The sequence below is a fragment of the Eulemur rufifrons genome, chromosome 23 (genome assembly GCF_041146395.1).
Source record: "Eulemur rufifrons isolate Redbay chromosome 23, OSU_ERuf_1, whole genome shotgun sequence".
Lineage (NCBI taxonomy): Eukaryota > Metazoa > Chordata > Mammalia > Primates > Lemuridae > Eulemur > Eulemur rufifrons.
The window spans coordinates 4,136,700-4,161,103 of NC_091005.1; the positions used below are offsets into that span (position 1 = coordinate 4,136,700).

Consider the following 24,404-nt stretch of genomic DNA (forward strand, 5'->3'; position numbering starts at 1 on the left):
TGTCTCACTCAGTCTCACACCCAAGTAAGTAGAAACAATCGACATAGGAACCAAGGGGGGGAAGCTGTACCGGCTCATCCTCCTGAAGCCGGGGAGCCTGCAGGTTTTTATTAAAGCTCATGCCTACCTTTGTCCTTGAGGTCTCCGTACCTTCTCTCCCTGCCTCCTTCACAATCCAAGGGATGAGCCTGTGTCCCTGTCAGAGACACCAAGGTGGAGCAGTACCTCTAGTTGTGGGCTGCATGGCCTTGCAGCTGCTCTGTTTGGGAAGGGAAAAGAGTAGTAGTGGCAGCAGACAAAAAAGGAGAAAAACACGAGGGCAGTACCTTTAGGCTGGAAATAGCCTCCACAGTTAAAAGCCACAACCATACTACGCACCAACAGAGAAGGGCTCCGCAGAGCGCAGTCAGAACACGCAGGTATGTGCCACTGGTTGGCAATGTTATTCCAGGAGCTGCCAGAAGTCAGTCATCTCATTAACATACCTACCGGCAGTTCTGATTTCTGGTCATGATTAAATAAACCCCCTGAGGTGTAGAATCTTAAACTAAATCCTTTATTTCAAAACAAAAACAAAATAATTTGCCAGTCTGAGAAAAGGTCCAAGGAGAAAATGGAAGCCTTCTTGTTGCCAGTCCTCTCCTACACAAACGGGACTGGATGGCGGGGAGAAAGAATGGCCAAGGGTGAGGAAAAGCTTCACAATGAACGCTGAGTGTTAAGTGACACCCCCTGCAGACAGAATTCATAATCTTTACTTAGTCACACAACATCAAGGACTAGTTAGTTCCAGGGAAGGGCGCCATTTCATCACCCGGGTGAGTCCCCTTCCCCCACATGCTCCACAACGCAGTGGGACCCAACAACGTGTCTATCTACAAGGCATGTTTAAATAATACCTGTCCAAGAACTGCCCTTGCCTCTCTGTACTGCTGGGAGAGGAAAACAGTACCAGAAAGCAATAAAACCCAAAGCCCTCTGGCACGCCAGCTGGGGCCTGTCCCCCCCAGGGCATCGTTAGTGGCATTTCTGCAGGGCCCTGCCCCACAGTCCCTCAGGGCAGTGAGGAAGGGGGCAGGACAGGTATGGCCATCTGCACCGGAGTGGGAAGAGAAACCAAACACAACGCGGGCCACGCGTAGATTCTGGCACGTTTTTAGATTAGGTTAGAAGTGTCACGGTGTACACAGGAAGCAGGCAAAGGAGTTTTCTGTTGAGGGATGTGATGCCTGGAGGCAGACTGAACGGTCCGATCTACCCTCGGGGAGGACGGAGGAGCTAGGGGGCCTCGAGGAAGGTGTTGGTTCTGAAGATGGAGGACACGATCTTCCCAGTGGCGTTGATGGTGCCTTCGCTGTCTGAGCTGGATTCAGAGTCGCTGCTCCCAGAGTAGGCGCCCAAGCCTGGGAGGATGCCAATGCAGACTGCGGCCGAGGGGCAGTGGATGGAGGGGCCGCTCAGGGAAGTGTTCCCGAGGGACTTGCAGGACGAGGCCTCTGCAAAAAAGGGAGGAAGGATTGTTACTTCATCACCCTTTTCCAAAGTTGAGGGTGTACTTACCGTGTTCCAGGGATGGTACCACGGGTTTTACCCACAGACGCCTCAAAACCACCCATGCAGCCAATACTATTGTTACCCTCGTTTTATAGATGGGGACAAGAAGGAAGTGAGGCTCCAGGAGGGGAAATGACTTTTCAAGAATAAAGGGCAAAGCTGGGACTTGAACTTTTTATTTATTTATTTTTGGCTTCTGTCATCTATTTTAAAATGACTAAATTTCAACGTATCCCTCAAAACATATATTTTAACATAGACCTCAAAACCATTTGTATCATACTTCAAAAATAACACAAAAGAAATGTCTTGGATATTAAGACATGGATATAAAATCATAGAATTTAAGAGCTAGAAGGGAACTTAATAATTCAAATAATCTTTGAGCTAAAAGTTTCTTTAAAAACCTAAACTAAACCCTTCATTTTAAATACAGCCAATCTTGAGTCTCTGAGAGGGAGGGAAAGTACCCAAGTTCTTTTCAACCCTAGAGCCTGACTACACTCGCTTATTCCCCATCAGATCCCCACATGCTCTCGGAGTTCAGCTAATCATGGTTTGATTTCCCTGGACTCAACACAGTCACGGTACTACAGCAAGTCGGAGTCACATCTAGGGCAGGAAATGGACATGGGGAGATTGATGACTTCCACACGTTCTCAACAGTAGGGATGAAGACAGAGAGACACTGTGAGCAATACTATTAGTAACAATTCTAGCCAATTCTCAGCACGTTACACCACCGCATATTATTGACCAACATGTCAGCTAGCACAGATACGTTTTCAAGGCCAAACACCAGCTGCAGAATAACAGCTTTATCAAGCTGTTTATCTTCTTTATGGAGAAGGGCTGCTTTTCCCTGATGGGGGAGATAAGCAATTTAGAAACTGATTTAACATGACCTTTGCTTTCCAGTTGTGCTCCTCTTTTACAACTGAGAAAACTGAAGCCTGTCAGGGAACACTTTAAGACCATGCAGAATGTCATCTAGGAGCTGGGACTCCTTTCTTTCCAGGAAATGCTACCACACCAATGATGGAAGGTCTCAATCTAAAAAATGCCGAACCTGAAGGTTAAAGGAAAAGTTAAGAACTCTCTTCTTTCCTCTAAATGTTTCTGGCCTCATTTAAACTCTACAGTGACTTGATTTGTAGGTATTACCCCCATTTTACTGATGAGGAAAGTCAAATGACTTGGCAAGGTTATAGGTCACTTACGAGTAGAAAATGTTAAACTAAACCTGAATCAAAAGCCAATGTACTAAAATGATACCTGAGCTCACGGTGGAGTAAGGGTTGGGGTTCATACTTCACTACCTCAGACTAATAAAGCATACTGCCTAGGGTTTTGTCTTAGATACACTAACATCTCACTTAAACAGACAACTCAACTACATGTGAAAACACATGGTTCCAAGTATGTGAAACCAGGAGTAACCAAAAAGCACCAGTGAGAAGCTAAAAGAGATACCAAATGGCCAGTACAAAGTTCAGGGGATCTGTGTAACTGGTCCTCTTAACAAGCAGCTGTGATAGGGGAAAAGGAAGTTGCTAAAGATAAGCAATGTTAAACCACGGAGACGCAGAAAAGTAGGAGGAGGCTGACCATGATTGCAGACATAGTAATAACAGGGCCACAAGAAGGCAGAGGCAAATATTTGCAACAAATACTACAAAAGCTAATTTCTTTAAGACATAAAGCATTCTTACGAATCTGTTAAAAAACAACCAACTCAACAAAAAAGTGGACAGAAGATGTGAACAGTTCACAGAAAAAAGAACAGATGAATTGTAAACATAGGAAGATAAATAACGTATTAGGAGGGAACGTGTGGGAAACAGCCAACTTTATATGCTGCTGAGGGGATACAGAGAAATTTGGCAATGCTCTTCCAATTTGAATGATATTCGTAAGAGAACATTCACTGCAGCATTATTTACAGTAGCAAAAGACTGGAGACAACCAGAATGTCCATTAATAGGAGACTGGCTAAGTACTGGACTACTATTCAGTCACTAAGAAGAAAAAGCATCTCCGTGTATACTGATACCGAATGAGCTCTAAGATACTGTGCAGGGCCGGGCGCGGTGGCTCACGCCTGTAATCCTAGCACTCTGGGAGGCCGAGGTGGGCGGATTGTTTGAGCTCAGGAGTTCGAGACCAGCCTGAGCAAGAGCGAGACCCCACCTCTACTAAAAATAGAAAAAAATTATATGGACAGCTAAAAATATATATAGAAAAAATTAGCCGGGCATGGTGGCACATGCCTGTAGTCCCAGCTACTCGGGAGGCTGAGACAGGAGGATTGCTTGAGCTCAGGAGTTTGAGGTTGCTGTGAGCTAGGCTGACGCCACGGCACTCACTCTAGCCTGGGCAACAGAGTGAGACTCTGTCTCAAAAAAAAAAAAAAAAAAAAAAAAAGATACTGTGCTAAATGAAAAAGGCAAGCAGCAGAACAGTATGTGAAAGTTATGATTTGGGGGTGGAGGGACATGCCCATGTATATATACGTGACAGTATGTGAAAAAATCCATAAAAACTGGTAGCAATGGCTGATGTGAGAAAAGAAATTGGGTGGTTGGGGAACAGGGAAAGACTTTTCACTCACACTCTTTTGTCCCTTTTGAGATTTTTGTTATATGCACATGTTACTGATTAAGACAACTTTTTTAAAAAGGTGAATGCAAAAATTCAAAGAGCATCCTAGGCCATTTAAATTAGGGAATACTCCTACATATCTCTGTAACTCCAAACGCATCCCTGTATTTAAGCTAAGAAGGCTTTAGAAGACTAGGCAGGGGTTGCCAGTCTGTACTCTCCAGCAACTGCAAGCCCCTTGAAGGCATGGGCTCTTTCTTCACCATGCCACCTCCAGGACATACAGCAGAGGGCCTGGCACGGAGCAGGCCAGCGTTGACAATGTGTAAGAATGCAGGACTATGTGTTACAGAGTCACTGTACTGAATACTGTAGTCAACTATAACACAATGGTTAAGTATTTGTGTATCTAAACATAGAAAAGGTACAATAAAAATACAGTTTCATAATCTTACGGGACCACCGTCTGTCTACACGCTGCCTTCACTGACTGAAATGTCATTATGTGGCACATGACTGTATTTCAAGGGTGAATTGAATTTAAGGGTCTATTTTAGATAGAAAAGAAGGATTGACTTCAGAGTATCTATGGAGGTCGAGAACTGGCCTAATGGCAGGATGAAAGCCAGCTACAGAAATCCAATAAGGAATCCGGACCACTGTGGCATCACAAGAGTTTAAGTGAAAAGACCAAATCTCCCCATTATCTAGGCGGTTTCAAGGAAAAAAAAGAGACTGCAACTCTGACAAATTTCATTCCAAAAGCAGTTAACTGTTCAAAAAGAACAAAATGGTGCCCTCTGATCTCACCCATTTGGTGAAGTTTCCTGCCAACTTCTGCATTTGCAGGGCCACATTGTCATACCAAATTAACAAAGAAAATTACTATTAGAGAATGTTCTTGGGATCCAGACAGATGCGTGACTCGGGAGTAGATGTGGCCAACTTGTGCATTCGCTGGCTCTGTTTACAGCTTAAGTTCAGAGTCTTCAGTGGGGAAAGCAGGGATCTCCACCAGGGTCACAGTGTCATCTTCTGCAGACCCAGGAGCAAATTCTCCTACTGCCTGAGGACAAGACTCTGAAGCAAGCTTCAAGAAACATTCTTCTTATGAGGCCTTAACTCCTAGTAAAGAAAGATATTTCTTGCCTAGCTTCTGCTGCAAGAATGCAGGGGTAGGAGAAGAGATTTAGCATGCCAAAAAAAGATGGCTCTAAAACACGAGTATATCTGCCTGAGATAGATAGTTCAAAGAAACCACACAAATTTTCCTTTCTATTGGTTCATTCAAATAGTTTCTAACAGAGAATAAGTACCAGATATAGGGCAACTAGTTTACAATTAAGATTCCTACGCCAGGCACGGTGGCACACACCCATAGTCCCAGTGAGGCAATAGGATTGATTGAGCCCAGGAGTTTGAGGCTATAGTGCATCATGATTATGCCTATGAATAGCCTGTACTCCAGCCTGGGCAACACAGCGAGACCCCATCTTTGAGAAAAAAAAGATACTTATGAAATTATTTTTGTGTATGTACACCCATATACAGTATATATTTATCCTATCTAAGCAGCAATACTTTAGCAAGTTTCTTATATGTTAAAAAGATGTCAGTAAACAGAACTCCTACATTACTGATAAGAGCATAAAGTGGAATATCTTACCTTGAGGGCAATTTGGCAATATTTACCTAGATTACAAATGTATATCCTCTTTGACCCATCAATTCTAAGGATTTAAGCAGATATGCTTGTGCATGTGAAAAATTATGCACATGCAGGGTTATTATTAAAGTACCACAATAGGAAAGAATGAAAACAATCTAAATGGTCATCAGGAAAAAAATGGGATAAATATACTACAGTACGACCACACAATGGAACACTACACAGCCTTAACAAGGAATGAGGACACTCTTGATGTCCAGTTATTCAATGATTTCCAAGGTAAAAAAACAAATGAATTAGGCAATGAACAAAAAGTAGGTTAGGTTAAAATACTGCTAATAATGATAGAAAGTATAAAAATAATGTATGAAGTATTCTTGCCAAAAAAATTAACTTGAACTGATCAAGCTTCTAGATCTAATTACCATTTCACAGGAAATACAGGGTTTAAGCAACATCATGGGAATACAACCCACAAAATTTAGAGTGTAGGAAACTCCACAGTATAAAGACCAGTTTCTCCACAAACAAAATGCAAAGGAAACAAAAAATAAATTCAGACAGGAGGAAGAACCTATAGGTTAAATGCAACTTAAAAGACAAATTAGCCTATTGTTAAGAAGGTATAAAATGGCAATATTTCCAAATTAATCTACAGATTCCAACAATCCCTCTATCAAAATCTTAGCTGTCTTTTTTGCAGAAACTGACAAGCTGGTCCCAAAATTCATATGGAAATGCAAGGGACTCCAAATAGCCAAAAGCATCTTGAAAAAGAACACAGTTGGAAGACTCGCACTTCCCAATTTCAAAATTTACACAAAGCTATAGTGATCGAGACTATACGGTAATGGCATAAGGAGATATATATATATCTCAATAGAAGAGAAAAGAGTTATTTGTGGTCAATTTTCAACAAGGACGCCATGAGGATTCAGTGGAGGAAAGAAGAGTCCTTTCAACAAATAGTGCTGGGACAATTGTATATCCACATAGAATTAAACTGGATCCCTACTTCATGCCATATATAAAAATTAACTCAAAATGGATCAGACTGAAATGTAAGAGCTAAAACTACACAACACTTTGAAGAAAACATAGGTATAAATCTTCGTGCCCATGTATTAGGCAAAAGTTTCTCAGATATGACACCTAAAGCACAAGCAACCAAAGAAAAACTAAACTGGATTTCATCAAAATTAAAACCTTTTGTACTCCAAAAGACACTATCAAGAAAAGGAAAAATAACCTACAGAAGGGCAGGAAATATGTGCAAATCATCCATTTGATAAGTGTCTAGTATACAGAATACAAAAAGAACTCTTACAACTCAACAATACAAAGATAAATAACTCAATTTAAAAATAGGCTAAGGATTTGAATAAATGTTTCTCCAAAGAAGATATACAAATGGCCAATAAGTACATGATGTTCAGTATCATTAGTCATCAGGGAAATGTGAATCAAAACCACAATAAGATACCATTTCACACCCACAAGGATGGATATAATAAAAAAGACAATAACAAGTATTGGCAAGGATGTGAAAAAATTGGAACCCTCATACACTGGAATGTAAAAATGGTACAGCTTCTTTGGAAAATAGTGTAGCAGTTCCTCAAAAAGTTAAACAGATGACCCAGCAATCCCACTCCTAGGTATATACCCAAGTTGTTTACCCAAAAACTTGCACATGATTTCTATTAGCCAAACAGTAGCAACAACCCAAATGTCTGAGAACTGATGAGCAGACAACCAAAATGTGGTATACTTTACAATGGGTATTATTTCACCATTAACAGAAAGTACCATTACATGCTACAACATGTATGAACTTTGAAAGCATTACAGTAAGTAAAAATAAAACAGACAAAAAAGGCTACAAATTGCATGATTCCATTTACACAAAACGGTCCAAGGCGGCAAATCCACAGAGACAGAAAGTAGATTAGGCTGGGTGCGGTGGCACACGCCTGTAATCCTAGCACTCTGGGAAGCCGAGGCAGGAGGATAGCTAGAGGTCAGGAGTTCGAGACCAGCCCGAGCAAGAGTGAGACCCAGTCTCTACTAAAAATAGAAAGAAATTATCTGGCCAACTAAAATATATATAGAAAAAATTAGCCGGGCATGGTGGCGCATGCCTGTAGTCCTAGCTACTCGGGAGGCTGAGGCAGAAGGATCGCTTAAGCCCAGGAGTTTGAGGTTGCTGTGAGCTAGGCTGACGCCATGGCACCTCTAGCCTGGGCAACAGAGCGAGACTGTCTCAAAAGAAACAAAAAAAGAACCTTTATATTTTTAGAGACATATACTGAAGATTTATGAATGAAATGACATGATTATTTGGAATTGTCTCAAAGTTGGGGAGGTATAAATGAAATAAGATTGACTGTGTTAAATATTGTTGAAGCTAGGTGATAGGGCTTCATTATACTATTATCCCTACTTCTGAATATGTTTTAAATTATCTGTAATAAAGCACTTAAAAATATATAGATTTGTAATGTATGTATGGATACATAAGCAGAATAGCTCTGGAAGGATACATAAGAAATGTATAATGCGCTTTCCCTCTAAAGAGCATTGGGGCCGGGCGCGGTGGCTCACGCCTGTAATCCTAGTACTCTGGGAGGCCGAGGCGGGTGGATCGCTGGAGGTCAGGAGTTCGAGACCAGCCTGAGCAAGAGCGAGACCCCATCTCTATTAAAAATAGAAAGAAATTATATGGACAACTAAAAATATATGTAGAAAAAATGAGCCGGGCATGGTGGCACATGCCTGTAGTCCCAGCTACTTCGGAGGCTGAGGCAGGAGGATCCCTTGAGCTCAGGGGTTTGAGGTTGCTGTGAGCTAGGCTGACGCCACAGCACTCACTCTAGCCCGGGCAAGAGAGTGAGATTCTGTCTCAAAAAAAAAATAAAATAAAATAAAGAGCATTGGATGGAAGTAGATATGGGTAGAAGGAGTCTCTTCATTGAATGTCCCTTTTAAAAGTAAGTTCTAGAGCAAAAGGGTAATAGCAGCAGCTCACCATCACTGGTGCTCAGTAGGTATATATTAAAAAGCATCCATTATTTTTTTGAGAGAGAAATAAATGTAAGCCCTGTTGACCCATGGAGTTTAGTTCAGAGTATTAATCCCACAGCGAGTTGGGGGTGGAACTAAAAACAGACTCTTGAATTTTTCATCCCTAATCCAGCCCCCAGGAACACTCACCTTCACTCATAACTTCCTGCCCCTTAATACAGAGGCAGATCTCATCACACAAAGGTAAAAACCAAAGCAAGCGTACTCCTGGAGACTATGTTAAGCTTCTAGGCTCAATGCAATCCAGCAATCAGCAGGAGCAAGCATTTCACCTCCCACCAGTAGCAAGCCAAGTGAAATCAAGAACCTTGACATTTGAGGGAGATAGGGAAAAAAAACTTTGTGAGAAGTGATGTGACCAAGGCATTCCTGGGAGAGCACAATTGTCATTCATCAGCTGCACTGGTTTTGAAACTGCCCTTCACTAATGGGGTACAAGGTGAGAACTATGGTAAAGGCCTACTGAAAAATAATGATAATAATTAGTTGCTTTCCCCCGTTGCTTCTCTATAATTGCCACTTCGGAGCCATGTAGCTGGTAGTCATATAGATTCTTAACTTCTCCCCATAGCTGGTGTCCATAAAGATTCTTAACTTTCTCCATAGATAACACCACCTTCTTGAAACCTAAAGGTAGTTTTTAAGGTACCTTCCAGGTCCTGCATTCCAGTGAATTGACTGACCCACGCAGACCAGGGGCCCATACCAAGAAACCGACTCAACTGGAATTGTGACCCCAGGGACTGAAACAACACAAGAAGGTGATTCCCACACCCCTATAATTTTGCCCCAGTTAACAAACCTAATTGCCTGATCCCTTGCCTGCCAAACTACCCAGAAAAACTCTGCCTCCCAAATTCTCGGGGAGGCGGATTTGAGAAATTTCTCCTATCTCCCTGCTTAGTGCTTTGCAGAATAAAGACTCTTTGTCTGCGGTAAAACCTGTTGACTAAGCATATTGGTGGCTTCTTGGGCAGCGGGCATTGAACCTGGTTGGGCAGCAACAGTTTCTAACATATTACTTTTGCAAGGCAACTGACAAAATCTTGGATATAAATCCTGCCGAGTATAAAATGGTCTATAAATTAAGTCTAGGCAGGCTTGCTTGAAGAGAGACGAATGCATGCGTCTGCAGATGCAATGCATTCCAGCCCTTTACTGTGGTTCATGTGTATGGTGAGAAAGAAATGAAGGCTGCCACCAACCTTGATTCTTGTCATCTGGGTCAGGATCTGGTTTCAGTCTTTTCACACCGCTGCCACTCTCTGAGCTGAAACAAAAAACATGGCGATCTGAGCTACAGCCAATCTCGGGGATCAAAGCTTAAAGAATCAGGATCTCCAGTAACTATTTACGTGAGTCTTAGGCAGCCTCAAGGAGCTGACACAAAGTGAAAAGTCTTCATTTCAGGTTCTTAATCTCCTTCAAATTATAACATTAGTTATAAAGACAAACTCCTAACAAATCCAAGGAGTGAACATTGTGTCCTCAAGCATCACTTAAACTTGTTTGTCCGTATCATTCAACTTGGTTAGAACCACAGATGGATTTCAAGAATATCTGGACATGTTTACAAATGACAAAATTTTAGTTATTGAAGATTGAATAAAACATCTTCATTGACATGCTAGAGATTCTGAGTCACCCAAAAGACTTTCACTAAAAGAAGATCTAAAGAACGTATTTCAATAAAAAAGGAAATTATCCCAGATGCAAGGGATGGTGAACAAAGAAACTGATAGTAATATGAAATATAAACAAATATTGTCTGTATAAAAAATAATATCTATTTTGCAGTGTTAAACATGACCATACTAAAGTCCTGGACAATAGTAGCACATAAAGAAGGAAGAGGGCAATTGTAGCTAAAGGTTCTAAGGTCCATGTATAATTGTGTAGGATGGCAAGACAGGTATTTATACTTTGGGTTTTGCTGAGTATGCCTGGTAAATTTCAAGGTTAGCTACTACAAGACTAGAAATAGAGTATATAAATCCACAGTAGTAGAAAGAAAAAAAAAATGAGGCTGGGCACAGTGGCTCACGCCTGTAATCCTAGCACTCTGGGAGGCTAAGGTGGGCGGACTGTTTGAGCTCAGGAGTTCGAGACCAGCCTGAGCAAGAGCGAGACCCCTGTCTCTACTAAAAATAGAAAGAAATTATGTGGACAGCTAAAAATATATATAGAAAAATTAGCCAGGCATGGTAGCGCATGCCTGTAGTCCCAGCTCCTCGGGAGGCTGAGGCAGGAGGATTGCTTGAGCCTAGGAAGTTTGAGGTTGCTATGAGCTAGGCTGATGCCACAGCACTCTAGCCCGGGCAACAGAGTAAGACTGTCTCAAAAAAAAAAAAAAAAAAAAAAAAAAAGGGAAAGAAAGAAAACAAAAGAAAAAAAAGAATAAAAAATATTTGAATCTCAATTATTTTTTTAAAAAGAACATAAGGAAAAATATTTTTACAGATAAAAAGACAAATAACATTAAGATTGCAGAAGTATCAAAAATCTTAATAATTATTATAAATAGACCAAACCTACTAGTAGAAAGAGATTAACAAACTAAATTTAAAAGCAGCTATTTCTAAGAGACACATCTAAAAACTTAACAAAAGAAATAAAAAAACAATAACCAGAAAGATTCAGAGTAAAAGAATGGAAAAAGAGGTACTAAGACAAATAATCTAAACAAGGCTGTGGTACCTATATTAATATTTGGAAAACAAGCTGGGTGCAGGGGCTCATGCCTGTAATTCCAGCACTTTGGGAGGCAGAGGCCAGAGGATCTCCTGAAACCAGGAGTTGGAGACCAGCCTGGGCAGCGAGACCTTGTCTCCACAAAAAACTTTTTAAAAAATTAGCTGGGCGCACTTGCGTGCACCTACAGCCCCAGCTACTGGGAAGGCTGAGGCAGGAGGATCACTTGCGCCCAAGAGTTTGAGGCTGCACAGCGAGCTATGATCATGCCACTGCACTCCAACTTGGGCAACCGAGCAAGACACTGTCTCCAAAAAAAAAAAAAAAGGGAAAATAACAAAAGATAAATATATCTCGTATACCCTAAAACACCATTGATTATGAGGTGCTAAAACATAGCAAAGGTAAAAAGGTTTATCTTAGAACCAACAAAACATAGTTACCTCAATATGGAGATTTTAAAAATATACTTCTAAATAATTTGAGGCAAAGAAGAAATCATAATGGATATTTAAGAATACTTAGAAGGAAATAGGAGGGAGAAAACAAAAGAGAAGGAAATACAAAACTTATATACACTGAAAGCTGAGGAAAATTTATAGCTTTAGATATCTATAACTGAAAAGGCTGAAAGTTAATGAGCTAGGTATCTGTCAGTTGTTTATAATAATAAACCAAAGAAAAAACTAGAAGAAAGCAAAGAGTATTCCTTTAAAGAAGGTAAGAAATAGGTGCTTGTTTTGTTTTTATGCTCTATAACACAACACACACCAATGGCGTCTACTTTCACCAGGTTTCGGAATCATCTACGGACCTTTAAAAATTGTAACACCCAGAACTCACTCCAAATTTCCTGAACCAGAATTAGTGTAAGGCCTGGAAATACATTTTATTAACAAACTCCCAGGTAATTCTAATAAACCCAGGGCCAGAGAGATTGGGAACTCCTGCCCTAAGAGAGTAATTCGTCACCTTGCTACACAAAGCAACATTAAATGATGTAGTTTCAAAACCCAAAAGGGCTTATAAGCAAGTCACCAAATGAGCTAATACAAAGCCCATTCTAAAGGTGATCTAAGGATCAAAGGTCACAGCTCCAACGCCCATTCTGCTAGCAGCAAGACCACTCCTACGAGGTAACTAACTGCCCACCTGGAGAGCCCTTCCTCCACACAGTCCAGTAAAACCGACCCAGGTTCAAATCCTGACAGACACCGGGCCTCGCAGGAAAGCTCATGTGAGAACTTGAAAGGAGTAATTCACAGCTCGGATAACAGGCCCTTTCCAGGTCACTGCTACGCCTCCCCTCTGCTGCTGCACCACGATGACATTTTCACACGAAGGCAATGTTCCTAGGAACATCCGCCACACATGGACGGTGTGCCAAACCACAAGACTGCATCCAAGCACTCCCTTCAAAACATATGGCCGGCTGCCAGTATACCCCATTGATTTTCCTAATAGACTGCACTTAAACGCAACATCATTTCGCCCATTGATTGGTTGGTCAAATCGAAATGACCAGATTCAATCACTCTGGTGCCATTTCAGGAGTGGAAAGGGAGAAGAAAACATAAAGGACTCATCAAAATCGCTAGGTAGTGCTACCACTCCTACATCCATCAAACACAGCCACAGCCAGGTCTGTAACCCTGTCACAGCTGCCATGGTCCTTCAGGCCACAACGCCTTTGCAGCAGCTGCTCCCTCTGCCTGGGCTGTTGTCACCCATGTCTCTTCTGTCAAAACCCTAGTTGTCCTACCTGATCAACATCGTCCTAGTGTCATCCCTGACTTCTCCAACATGAGCACACACACCTTCCCCCCAGGCAGAGGTAGGTCCCTCCTTGCTCTCACTGCACCCACACCAATCCTTTCACAGGACCTGCTACCTCACTTGCCTAGAAACACAGATGCCCAAACATTGAACTCTAGCTCTCATATACATGACCCTGGACATGCTGTAAAACAGGGATTACAATAATCTGTCCTTCACAGCCACCTTCACAAGCACCCGGGGAATAAATAAGATCACGCACAGGAAGCACTTAACACAACGCTGGCACAAAGCAGGTGCCCAAAGGAGAGTAGCTGTTATGTTTGTGGAATGAATGGTCAGAGAGACAACGCCAAAGGCTACAGAAAACATCAACTCTGGAAGGGGAGAGAGAGGTGAGCACACCAGAGGAACTTCACCCAGGCTTGTGCTAGGTAACCTTTTGCTCTGGCTACCATTACAAGTGGCATTTCAGAGTGTACGGCCAGACAGAAATCTAAGTTGTATGAGTGCTGGCTGACCTCTTATGCTTCACAGCTCCTGCCAACAGCTTTGCCTGGGAGAACTTGTTCTTGGTTTCTATAGGTTTCATAGCCACTTTCTTCTCCACTTCCTTCTTGTTTTCTGAAGAAATTCCAACCTTCTTGAGATTATTGTGAGTTATAGGTTAAGGATCACATCAAGTAAAAGGAAGAGCTATCACAGGACAATGGTAAATCGAGAGGAGGACAACAAAATACAACCCGCTAGCCCTTGAGCTGTGCCATGTAATGTCCGGCCTACTTACAAAAAAAAAAAATAAATAAATAAATAAAAATGCCCCTCTTCTCTATTCCACCAGTCAAATCCACCTGATTTAAAAAGAAAGGAAGGTGACCACAGAGAAAGACAGCACATCAAGCCCAAAATAATACAGAGAAGCCAACTTTTCTTCGGATTCTCAGTGAAAATCTGAGCACCGCCAGAAAACTAGCTATTACCAAAGACATCGCCAATATCATGCCTGATGGGGAAACAAAGATCTTAAGGAATATAAAGGAATCAGAAAAAAATATGGCTTCTCTGAAAATATGTACTTTCCCTCCACTCTAAGGGTAAAATCAAATTTTGCAGAATGTCCTTATAATTATCAGTGGCATTTAATCTTAGACATCATGAAGACTAAATCCTGCTCTACAGGGACAAGGGAACATCAGAATCACCCAATCCTCATTAAAAAGGTCAAGTCCCTCCCCTGACCCAAACCTACTAAATATGGCTCTCTAGAGGCCCAAGAGTCTGTTTTAAACACTCTCTCGACCAGGCATGGTGGCTCACTCCAGTAATCTCAGCACTTTGGGAGGCTAACACCAGCCTGGGCAACATAGCAAGACTCCGTCTCTACAAAAAAAGAAAATTAGCCATGCATAGTGGCACATGCCTGTAGTCCCAGGTACTTGGGAGGCTGAGGCAGGAGGATCACTTGAGCCCAGGAGTTTGAGGCTGCAGTAAGCTATAATCACACCACTGCACTCCAGCCTGGACAACACAGTAAGATCCTGTCTCTAAAAAAAATAAATTAATTAAACACTCTCTAAGGTGATTTTAGTGAGAAACCCTGTGCAAATATAACACAAGAACTAAAATGCTATTTTTAAAAGCATAACCAGTTCCCTTGTAACATCACTTTTACATGGCCCGGCGCGGTGGCTCACGCCTGTAATCCTAAGCACTCTGGGAGGCCGAGGTGGGCGGATCGTTTGAGCTCAGGAGCTCGAGACCAGCCTGAGCAAGAGCGAGACCCCATCTCTACTAAAAATAGAAAGAAATTATATGGACAGCTAAATATATATATAGAAAAAATTAGCTGGGCATGGTGGTGCATGCCTGTAGTCCCAACTACTCGGGAGGCTGAGACAGCAGGATCCCTTGAGCTCAGGAGTTTGAGGTTGCTGTGAGCTAGGCTGACGCCACGGCACTCACTCTAGCCTGGGCAACAAAGTGAGACTCTGTCTCAAAAAAAACAAAACAAAACAAAAAAAAAAACCATCACTTTTACATGTTAGATGTCAACCTCTGGCTCTCAAGGTCTGTCACTTTCGCTTGTTCTTTCCACTAGATCCCACCCATCCCTCCGTTTTATGCTCTAACAACTTATGAAACAGGTAAGTATTCCACCACAGTGCAAGTGCTAAATTAAGATGCAGTAGTGCCTTACTGGAACAACAGTGACATCTAGTGCCCAAGAAATCTAAGAAGCATGAATTACCAGCCTAGGAGGTAGAGGATGTATTGTCTAGGCTGTTTGTCTGTGTCTTTGAACAATGGAGAAAACTGGGTACCAGAAATAAGAACATTCTAATGCTAATCACTCTGCAGGTATTAACTCTGTTCTTATGGGCACCAGCTACCTTAAAAATTTGCAATATTCAATGGGGATTATGTATAATGTTCAGTACCACTCTGAGTTTCATCAATTTAATGTTTTGAAGGAAATCATGGAAGCAGAAAACATTTTAATAATTATTCATCTTTATAGAAAAAAATAAAAGAGATTTCATCTACCTAGTAGAGGATGCCAAAAACCATTAGCATGTTGTGATTTTTTACCTGTAACTCTATCATCAATTCTCAAAATTAAATTTTGAAAAATGAAACAAAAATGGAAAAAAAAAAAACCACGAAAGCACACATGTATTTATAATACCAGGTCACGGACAAAGCCCAACATTTAACTTTTTATTCTTTCAAAGTGAAGAAAACCCCCAACCTTTTGGGGGGGTAAGAAGGGGAGTGGTGGTAATCATCTTATTTTTCATCTACATCCAAAGCCTACGTGATCTTTTTCCCACTTAAGCCCCTCCCTGCAAATGCTTTGAAAATACAAACACACCTTAAAAATCTCAAGGAATTCATTAGCTGAGGCATTTAAAAAAAAAAATCTCATAGTTTTAAACATACAAAATATTGCTAAATACTGGTTTAAGGCGAGAAGAAAGAACACGAGTTCTGTTGTTCACATGACACAAACCACAGCTTATTTGTATTGAGAAGTATCACATTATAAAATGTATCATATAATAATCAAGCAAAGCCAAGAGCCAGCTTCTGATTTACAGCTTCAATAAACAAATGTCTAATCTTTCAATTCCTATCTCAACATGTTGCTGACTACTTGCGCATTTGGGATTAGTGCACTGTAAGTCAGTAAGCTGGAAGACCTGCTTCTCTTCAGTATTTCTAAACAGAATTTTCCAAGTTTCCAATTAAAGTCAATATCCCTGGAGCCTCTTCAATGTTGTATGGCAATGTTATCAGGCCAGAAAGATTTCTTTTCCTCACTGCTGTCCTGTTCATTCTTTCCTTTTAATTGAAAACCAAAAGGCATCTCACACTTGCAGTACCACTCTGGAGAATGCTGCTTTCTGATACATTCTATGTCTTACTTGCTTGTCTGCCAATACAAAACAAGACATAATTCAAGCAAGTGTAACGAATGTATTTCCTTAGAGGAAAAAGCTATTGCATCTGAAAATAACGCAATACATGTATGTGCCCATTTCTATAAATATAAACACATGATATTATTCTGGGGTCTTCAGGGTTGGGGGAAGGGGGAATTCAGAAGAATCAGTCTCAATCCTACAGTTGAGATTGAGATGTAACTTCCCATCAACTCCTATCTTCATGTTACACCTGAATGCCACTAACAGAATTGGGACTGGAAGCTACCAGTTCAGATCTAAACCAAACCCCAGGGAATCTGTCTTCATTATCTCCTACGTAACTAACTCTTTAATGGAACCTACTGCACACTCGCTACAAGAAAATACCAATTAACATATACACAGTGATACTACCGACCTTAGAGGTGAAGCCTATTCAATCACACTAGTGAGGTTACTCAACGTCTAAGTTTGAAATATCCAAATAAGCTTCCTCACAGGAGGAAATAGATGGACTCACAAAGCTTGCTGAGAGGGGACATAGAAGGCCAGCAGGCTGGAGTGCAGTCAGCATGAGGAAGAGTGGTTTCAAGATGCAACAGGGAGGCAGGCTGACCTAAATCACACAGAGCCTTGCAGGGCCTGATAAAGAATCTAGATTTTAGTTTAATGCCAAGGGGAAGGCACTAAAGTGTTTCCAACAGAAAACTGACAGGATGCCACGTATGTTTTTAAAAGTTCCTTTTCTTGTCTGAAGAATAGCTTATCGAGGGAGAGCAGAAACAGAAACCAATTAGATGGTCAGAGAAGTCCAGAGGAACATCTATGATTACTACAGTGGCAGTAGCGACAGCAAGAACTGGAGAGATCTGGAGTACATTTTGGAAGCAGTTTTTGGGCCAGCAGCCTGGAGGCATAGCACCATCAGTTACTGGATTGCAAGACCAGAAAAAGAAGAAACTTTGGGGGAGGGCAGTGTGATGGGAGTGGGGGTGATGTCACATGGAATTGAGAATTTTGATCCAGCCAAGTTGTATCTGGGATGTCACTATTAAGACATTCACGTAGATGCCCAAAAGGCAACACTGAGTCAAAGCAAAGTCATCTTCACTGCTTTCTCAGCCCCGCTACAGGGCCAGACCATGCCATACCAGCGGGGAAGATCTTCCTAAGGACATAGGAAAGTTGCAAATACGTCCTTTTAAAACTCAAGCCAATTTCTCCCCTGGATAAGGTTGATTGCATTATCCATCTGTCTCAGAGCCTAATCCTATAAGGCGAGTACTGACTACTAGGATTTATGCCTTTAGTTAATCCTAATGGATGTGGACTTTTGACTGCAACAGGCTCTTGCACACAACATAAACTCCATAAATCGCTGCCAGCTATTCAAAAATCATAGGAATACCAGTGTTGAAAGAGACTTTAGAGATCACCAGGTAGAAAACCCTCTTCTACCGAGGAGGAAACAGACACCCGACAGACTTCTCCCAAAGTACAAAGGATATTCTGTATTCTGTCAGTTCTTTCAGTTCTTCTTCTCTTCGTTGCTTTTCTATTAGTTCCTGCTGCCGAGAAACCTCATCAAGGAAGTTGGTCTCATCTTCATCTAGGCCTCTTACCATGTTTTCTGAGGAAATAATTAAACAAGGAACACTTAGCAGGCTAAAGGGATAGATAAGATTTTTTCCTTTTCCTTTTTTTTAATAAACAGCAGATTCTTCAGGGAATTAGAAGAAAGAACTGGTAAACACCACGGCTTCTGGATAGATAGCACGATACAAAAATCAAGGCATTTCTCCCATTACTAGATATGAGCATAGAATTAAAATGGGTATCTTGAGCGTTAAACAAAAATGTTCAATGTGGTCTAGAAGGCAGAGGCTTCTGTTTTCTACCACATGAGCGTCTGGAGACTAGGTAATCAAGACAATTCCATAGCTAGTTAGAAAAAGTGTTGCATGAGGCAAAAGTGTATCAGAAAGATCCTGCAGAGTCCCTTGAACTGTATTTTCCGAAGCTTACTGAATTTGAACTGCTCCTCATACTCCTGCTGCTTCCTGTCTTTCTGTTCCTGCAGCCTTTCATATAGAGACCGAGGGTCATACACCTCCTCTGGGCATTCTGAAAGGAAAAGGAGGGGTGAGAGGTAAGAGGAGGAGGGGGAGAGATACCTACTTTAGAATTTTTTAAATATTATTTTGGAATCAAAAAGGGTTTTGAAGATAAAGTCAAGTCTCTGCATGATCTGAGGGTGAGGCTAACACAAAAATAGTACAAAGTCCACAGTTACCCTTTGGACCTCAGAGAGGGGCCAGCAGTTCTCACAACCAACTCTCAATGTCAAAGGGCCAATGGCCCGAGACAGTTAACTGATTGAGGGGTCAGCCCAAATCCTCCATAACAGCAGCGTTCTTGGTTGTTGAGACCATGGATCCACCTGTATAGATGGACTAGATTAGCAGAATGTCCCAGAAGGCAGTGTCGTAGACAGGAAAGGGCAAGGATACGAGCATTCTGGTTCTGCTCCCAGTTATGGAGGGCCTTACATAGGTTACTTCACCCTTCTGAGTCTCAGGTCCTCAACCCTAAAGTGCAGACAATTGCTGGGCGTGTAATCCTAGCACTTTGGGAGGCCAAGGCAGCAGGATCACTTAAGCCCAGGAGTTTGAGGTTGCTGTAAGCTAGGCAGATGCCATGGCACACTCTACCTGGGCAACAGAGCGAGACTCTGTCTCAAAAAATAAAAAAATAAAAAATAATAATAATAAAAGAATAAAATGCAGACAATTAATAGCTACCTCGCAGGGTTGTTTTAAGGATTAAAGATAGTTATGTCAAATGTCAAACTATAAGCCTATCTACCTTGTGGATCTTCAGGTTTTCGAACTTTCTCCCATTCTTCTTGCCTCCTTTTGCGCCGTTCATCTAGTTCTGCCTCAGACACAAACCTCTTTTTGATAACAAGGTTACCATCATCCCCTCCATCCATAATGGAACAATCTACAAAATAAAAAACAAAAAATCAATTCAAGTGAGAACTTCAGTTAAAATTCTAAACAGAAACAAGGGGAATTGCTCTGTCTCACCCAGCAACAGGGTAAAAATTCTCTTCTTTCAACCGAAAAAAAACCTCAAATAGTTAAATTTATAGGTCATTGATAAAACATACGATTACATTTTCCCTAACATATCAGGCGGTTTTTATTAACATCAATGTTATCTACAAAGTTAGCGAGAAGACCTGGAATAATCTCATTACCTGGAATTCCACAGTCAATCTCACATTGCAGATATTTCTCTGTCCCTCTAATCCAGACAAACTGGCCGCCTGGGCACCCCATCCTTTCCCCAGTTCTCATTCTCCTTTATTTCTGTAACATCTGACATTGCTCCTTCTTCAAATTCCTGTTTCTAGGACATTATGCTATCTTAATTCACCTGCTCTTGCTTCCAAGTAGATTCAGATGGAGAATCTCGGGTACTAAAGGAGCCTTAGTGATCAAGTCCAGTCCGTACAGCAGAGAAGGTGCACAAACCATGAATGCAGAACGTGAGACTGGAAGAACCTGGATCTCCCAACTTCAAGTTCAATGTACTTGCCAGGATACTAAGCTGACTCCTACTTTATATCCTCCCAGACCTTTCTCCCTATAAACTCCTTGTATGAGCCACTTAAGATTCTATCTTTAACCCTTCTCTTTTCTCACTTCCACAATAACTTCAACCACTTTATGCGTATTTGGATGCAGAAGAGTCCCAAATCTATTATTTCTACCTGCACCTTTCCTCAGAGGAGAGAGGAGAAGGAAATAAAGATAGAATGTATCATTTCTTTTAAACTACACCTCTTTCTGCTTTTCTTTATGGATTTCTTTTCTTTTGAAGAACTGTGGAATTAACCCACTACTCAGACATGTTAAGTGTTATTCACAGCATTACGCCCCAAGGGGGCACATATTCAACCCAATGTCTATTCCAAAATGATCTCTATAAATAGAAATAAATTTCTGCTGCTACCACAAAAATAAAGCAGCTAACATTTATGAGCTCTTACTATGTACTAAATACTTTTTGTGTATATTATCTCATTTATATGCACACTGACCCTATGAGAAATAGTCTCTCTTTACAGATGAAGTTGAGGTCCAGAGAAGTCACTTGTCCCAGGTGATACAGGTGGTAAATGGTAGAGTTGAGACTCAAACCCAGGCCTGACATCAAAAATTCATACTTTTACCAACTTCACCATACTCCTTCCCAGAACCTACTAAATCTTGGTAGAAAACAAGGACATGTCAATTTGAGCTTTCTTCCTAATTCAACTCCCAGTGCTAAGAGAATGTTCATGCAATATTTTTATTTAGTAAAGATGGAAATGGAAGCTGAAATAACAAACCGAAACATTCAGAACAAGAGAACAGACTCAGCCCGAATACTACTGTTGCTGAGGTTTAGTTCAATGTAATGAGAGAATTTTGAAAATTACTAGAAAGAAAACTAAATCAACCGACAGAAGCTGTTGCTCCCACCTAAAGCCCACAACCTGGACACTTCTGATTTAGCATCTCTCATGTCTCCAGCCAGAGGCTCATTACAGAACCAGAATTATTCAGTTTCTGTGATCATGCCAAAAATTCCTCAAGTTCTGCAGAACAACTTCTCATGAAATAAGAGCCAACAATTTCTTAAATATCTCTGGCATTTAAGAGAAAATGTGAACTTTGCAGGACTCTAATGGATGGGAGAAACATACCAAAGGCTCAACTTCCCCCTTTCTTGTCCTCTAACAGCTATCACTCTCCATTCTCACCCTACATTAGCTGTTTGGTTTCTTCCCCTCACCCCTACTTCCTGGTAAATAATTCAGAGTGGGACAGGTCCTTTCAGACCACCTAATATGATACCCTACTGACACCTGAATCTACCATACACACCCAGGAAACTGTCGACTGAAATATTAAAAGTTCAAGATGGACCACTGCACTCCTTTCAACGGCAGGCAACGCCCTCTCTGAGCAGATCTGTTAGGATAGGTCTTTAAACTGAACCAAAATCTGGCTTCCTATAAATTCCACACATAAATTTAATCCACTGGGACTACACAAAAGGAATCAAATCTTTTCTAACAAGACAATGCTTCAGTTGTTCGAAGAAAACTCCCTTGTTCCTAATTTGTTGCTTTTCTAAGACAAATATTCCTAGTTGCTTTAATCTTACAAGACAGAGAAAAATAATAGAGTCTCAAAGCAGTGAATTTATCAGATTGTATGATTTAAAAACCTGGGAAACAAATACTAGGATATAGCAATGCTACTGGCATTCCATTAAATGCATCTCTTCATTCTTGTTATACATTTTTGAAAATAAAATAATAGGACCAGGCGCAGTGGCTCACACCTGTAATCCTAACACTTTGAGAGGCCAAAGCAGGAGAAATGAGGGCAGGAAGACTTCGAGACCAGCCTGAGCAAGAGTGAGACCCCCATCTCTATAAAAAACAGAAAAATTAGCTGGGCGTGATGGCACATGCCTGTTATTCCCAGCTACTCAAGAGACTGAGGCAGGAGGCAGGAGGTTCGTTTGAGCCCAGGACTTTGAGCATGCAGTGAGCTATGATCATGCCACCACTGCACTCTAGCCCAGGGCAACAGAGTGAGACCCTGTATCAAAAAAAAAAAAAAGGAAAAAAGAAAAAATAGATATCATAATAATACTAACAAAAAAACCCTTTCTAATATGCCAAAATAAAACCTTTTACATTTCCACCTAAATAAGAATTCAGGGACTCTAATATTTATTCTTATACATGAAAATTAAGAAAGTAAAACCATTTATTTAATTTTCATGGCTTATTAAGTTTTTGGGAAAAAACAACCTACCTTCATTTAACAAAGATACCTGAAATTCAAGGGACTCCCTTTTACAAACTTTCTAGGTACGTGCAAATAAGAGATTGAATTTGAAACAGAAATTCTAGAGAACTAAGAATCTTCCCAGCATTTATAAATCACTTTTGGGAAAAGACAAATTTATGGGATTCCAAGAAATTCTTACTCTCTTTTTCATCAATCTTTTCTATTAAGCTTAGAATTCACCTTGTACATAAATGGGTTTAGTGTGTGCTATTATTATCATCTTTCACACACAGGGACAAAACCAGGAATCACAGTTGGTTAACGAAAATAAGAAATAAAGCAAAAGTACATTAAAAACATTTAAAGACAAGGGTTTTAGAATTTGACAGAGAAACTATTTCTCATCAGCTCTCAGTGGGTTGGTTTCCTGAAAACACAGTTATATGGTCAAAACTAATGAACTTAGTAAACACTAATATCATTATGTTCTTTAACACTAATACCATAATTCTGATATTCCCTTGATCCCAAAATAAACAAAATAAACCAAGTTAGATGACCACACATCTAACTTTTTTGAGTTTAAAAGGGACTAGCTAACACAAAGACTGCCTTATCCATCTCTTTTTTCAATTTGCATTTTCTTCTGTAGATCCTCATTCCCTGTCACTTTAACTGCTATTGTTCCTTCCTTGCCTCCAATGCTGCCAGGGCACCATGGCTAATTAATTTGGTCATCTTTCTACATTAGGAAAGGTCAAATATAGGGACAGAAAATGTTGATGAACATATCCCTGAGTATTCTGGAAATATGTAGATTATTTCTTTTCCAGAAACATTCAGGTCTTTTCAGTAGTACAGGTAATGATAAACACTATAGACTCTGAAATCAAGAGACCTTGGTTCAAAACCTGGTTTCACCGCTTACCAGTCGTATGACATTGGGCAAGTCACTTAACTTCTCTGGGCCTTGGTTTCCTCATCCACAGATTACACTTACCAGTGGGATTCAAAATAGTATTGCAAGTACTGCACAACATAAAGCTTTTGTGAGGATAAACAAGATAACTCAGGCAAAGCACTTAGCACAGTGTTTGGCACATGATTAAAAATGCTTTGAAAGGTTTGCTGTTAACTACAAACAACTATGCTGAGTTCTGGACAGGCTATAGGAGAGAAATACTATCTATACTCAAGGAATGGGGATGTGGGGGGAGTAAATCAGTGACATAAATAACCAACCAAAATATTTTACGTACAAACAGTGAGGAATTAGGAAACACACATTCCACTTCATAATTTCCAAAACTGTATTGATACATACACATTTTCCCTTTTGTGCGGTTCCCTATTTTACTGTTTTACTTTATAAGTTGTTCTGTTAGGGTGGGAACCCGTGGCATCTAGTTCAATTTCAACAAATTCAGAACTGTGCTGAACTCCACGTGTCCAACACTGTGCTTGAGTCTATGAGGTGTATAAAAGAATCAAACTTTAAGACGTAGTACTCTTGCACTAGTTATACCAGATAATAGTGTATATGATAAATTACCAAAGTGAATAAAATAGGTAGGAGGCAGTACTGAAGGGCACAAATATGGATCAACCCAGTTTCCCAGGCTGGACACCTGGACATGTACCTAGACTCCTTCTTCCTCTTCATTTCCTTGCACCCCACCATTTCCTTACTGTTGTTTCTACCTCACAGTATCACAGTAACCTCTTTTTAATCTATCTTCTTCTTTT

At 40.8% G+C, this 24,404-nt stretch overlaps 1 protein-coding gene across 1 annotated transcript; it reads right to left on the reverse strand.

The window, feature by feature from the left end:
- Positions 1–589: 589 nt before the first annotated feature.
- On the reverse strand, positions 590–20,147 carry PSME3IP1 (proteasome activator subunit 3 interacting protein 1). The gene is made up of 7 exons (XM_069456283.1): positions 20,063–20,147; positions 19,666–19,803; positions 18,826–18,924; positions 18,309–18,430; positions 13,897–14,030; positions 10,114–10,178; positions 590–1,496 (listed from the first exon to the last, which is right to left on the reverse strand). The coding sequence occupies exons 1-7, from the start codon at positions 20,142–20,144 to the stop codon at positions 1,279–1,281; spliced, it is 858 nt and encodes a 285-aa protein (XP_069312384.1). The 5' UTR covers positions 20,145–20,147; the 3' UTR covers positions 590–1,278.
- Between the last annotated feature and the right edge of the window lie 4,257 nt (positions 20,148–24,404).

Excerpts from the sequence above, each read along its gene's own strand:
- PSME3IP1 (XM_069456283.1), bottom strand. The coding sequence starts at position 20,144 with ATGGGGTGCCCAGGCGGCCAGTTTGTCTGGATTAGAGGGACAGAGAAA. Across the intron at positions 18,431-18,825 it reads TGAGGAGCAGTTCAAATTCA|AAAACATGGTAAGAGGCCTA; the intron begins GTAAGCTTCGGA and ends TTATTTCCTCAG. Across the intron at positions 10,179-13,896 it reads GGAGCTGTGAAGCATAAGAG|CTCAGAGAGTGGCAGCGGTG; the intron begins GTCAGCCAGCAC and ends TTTTTGTTTCAG.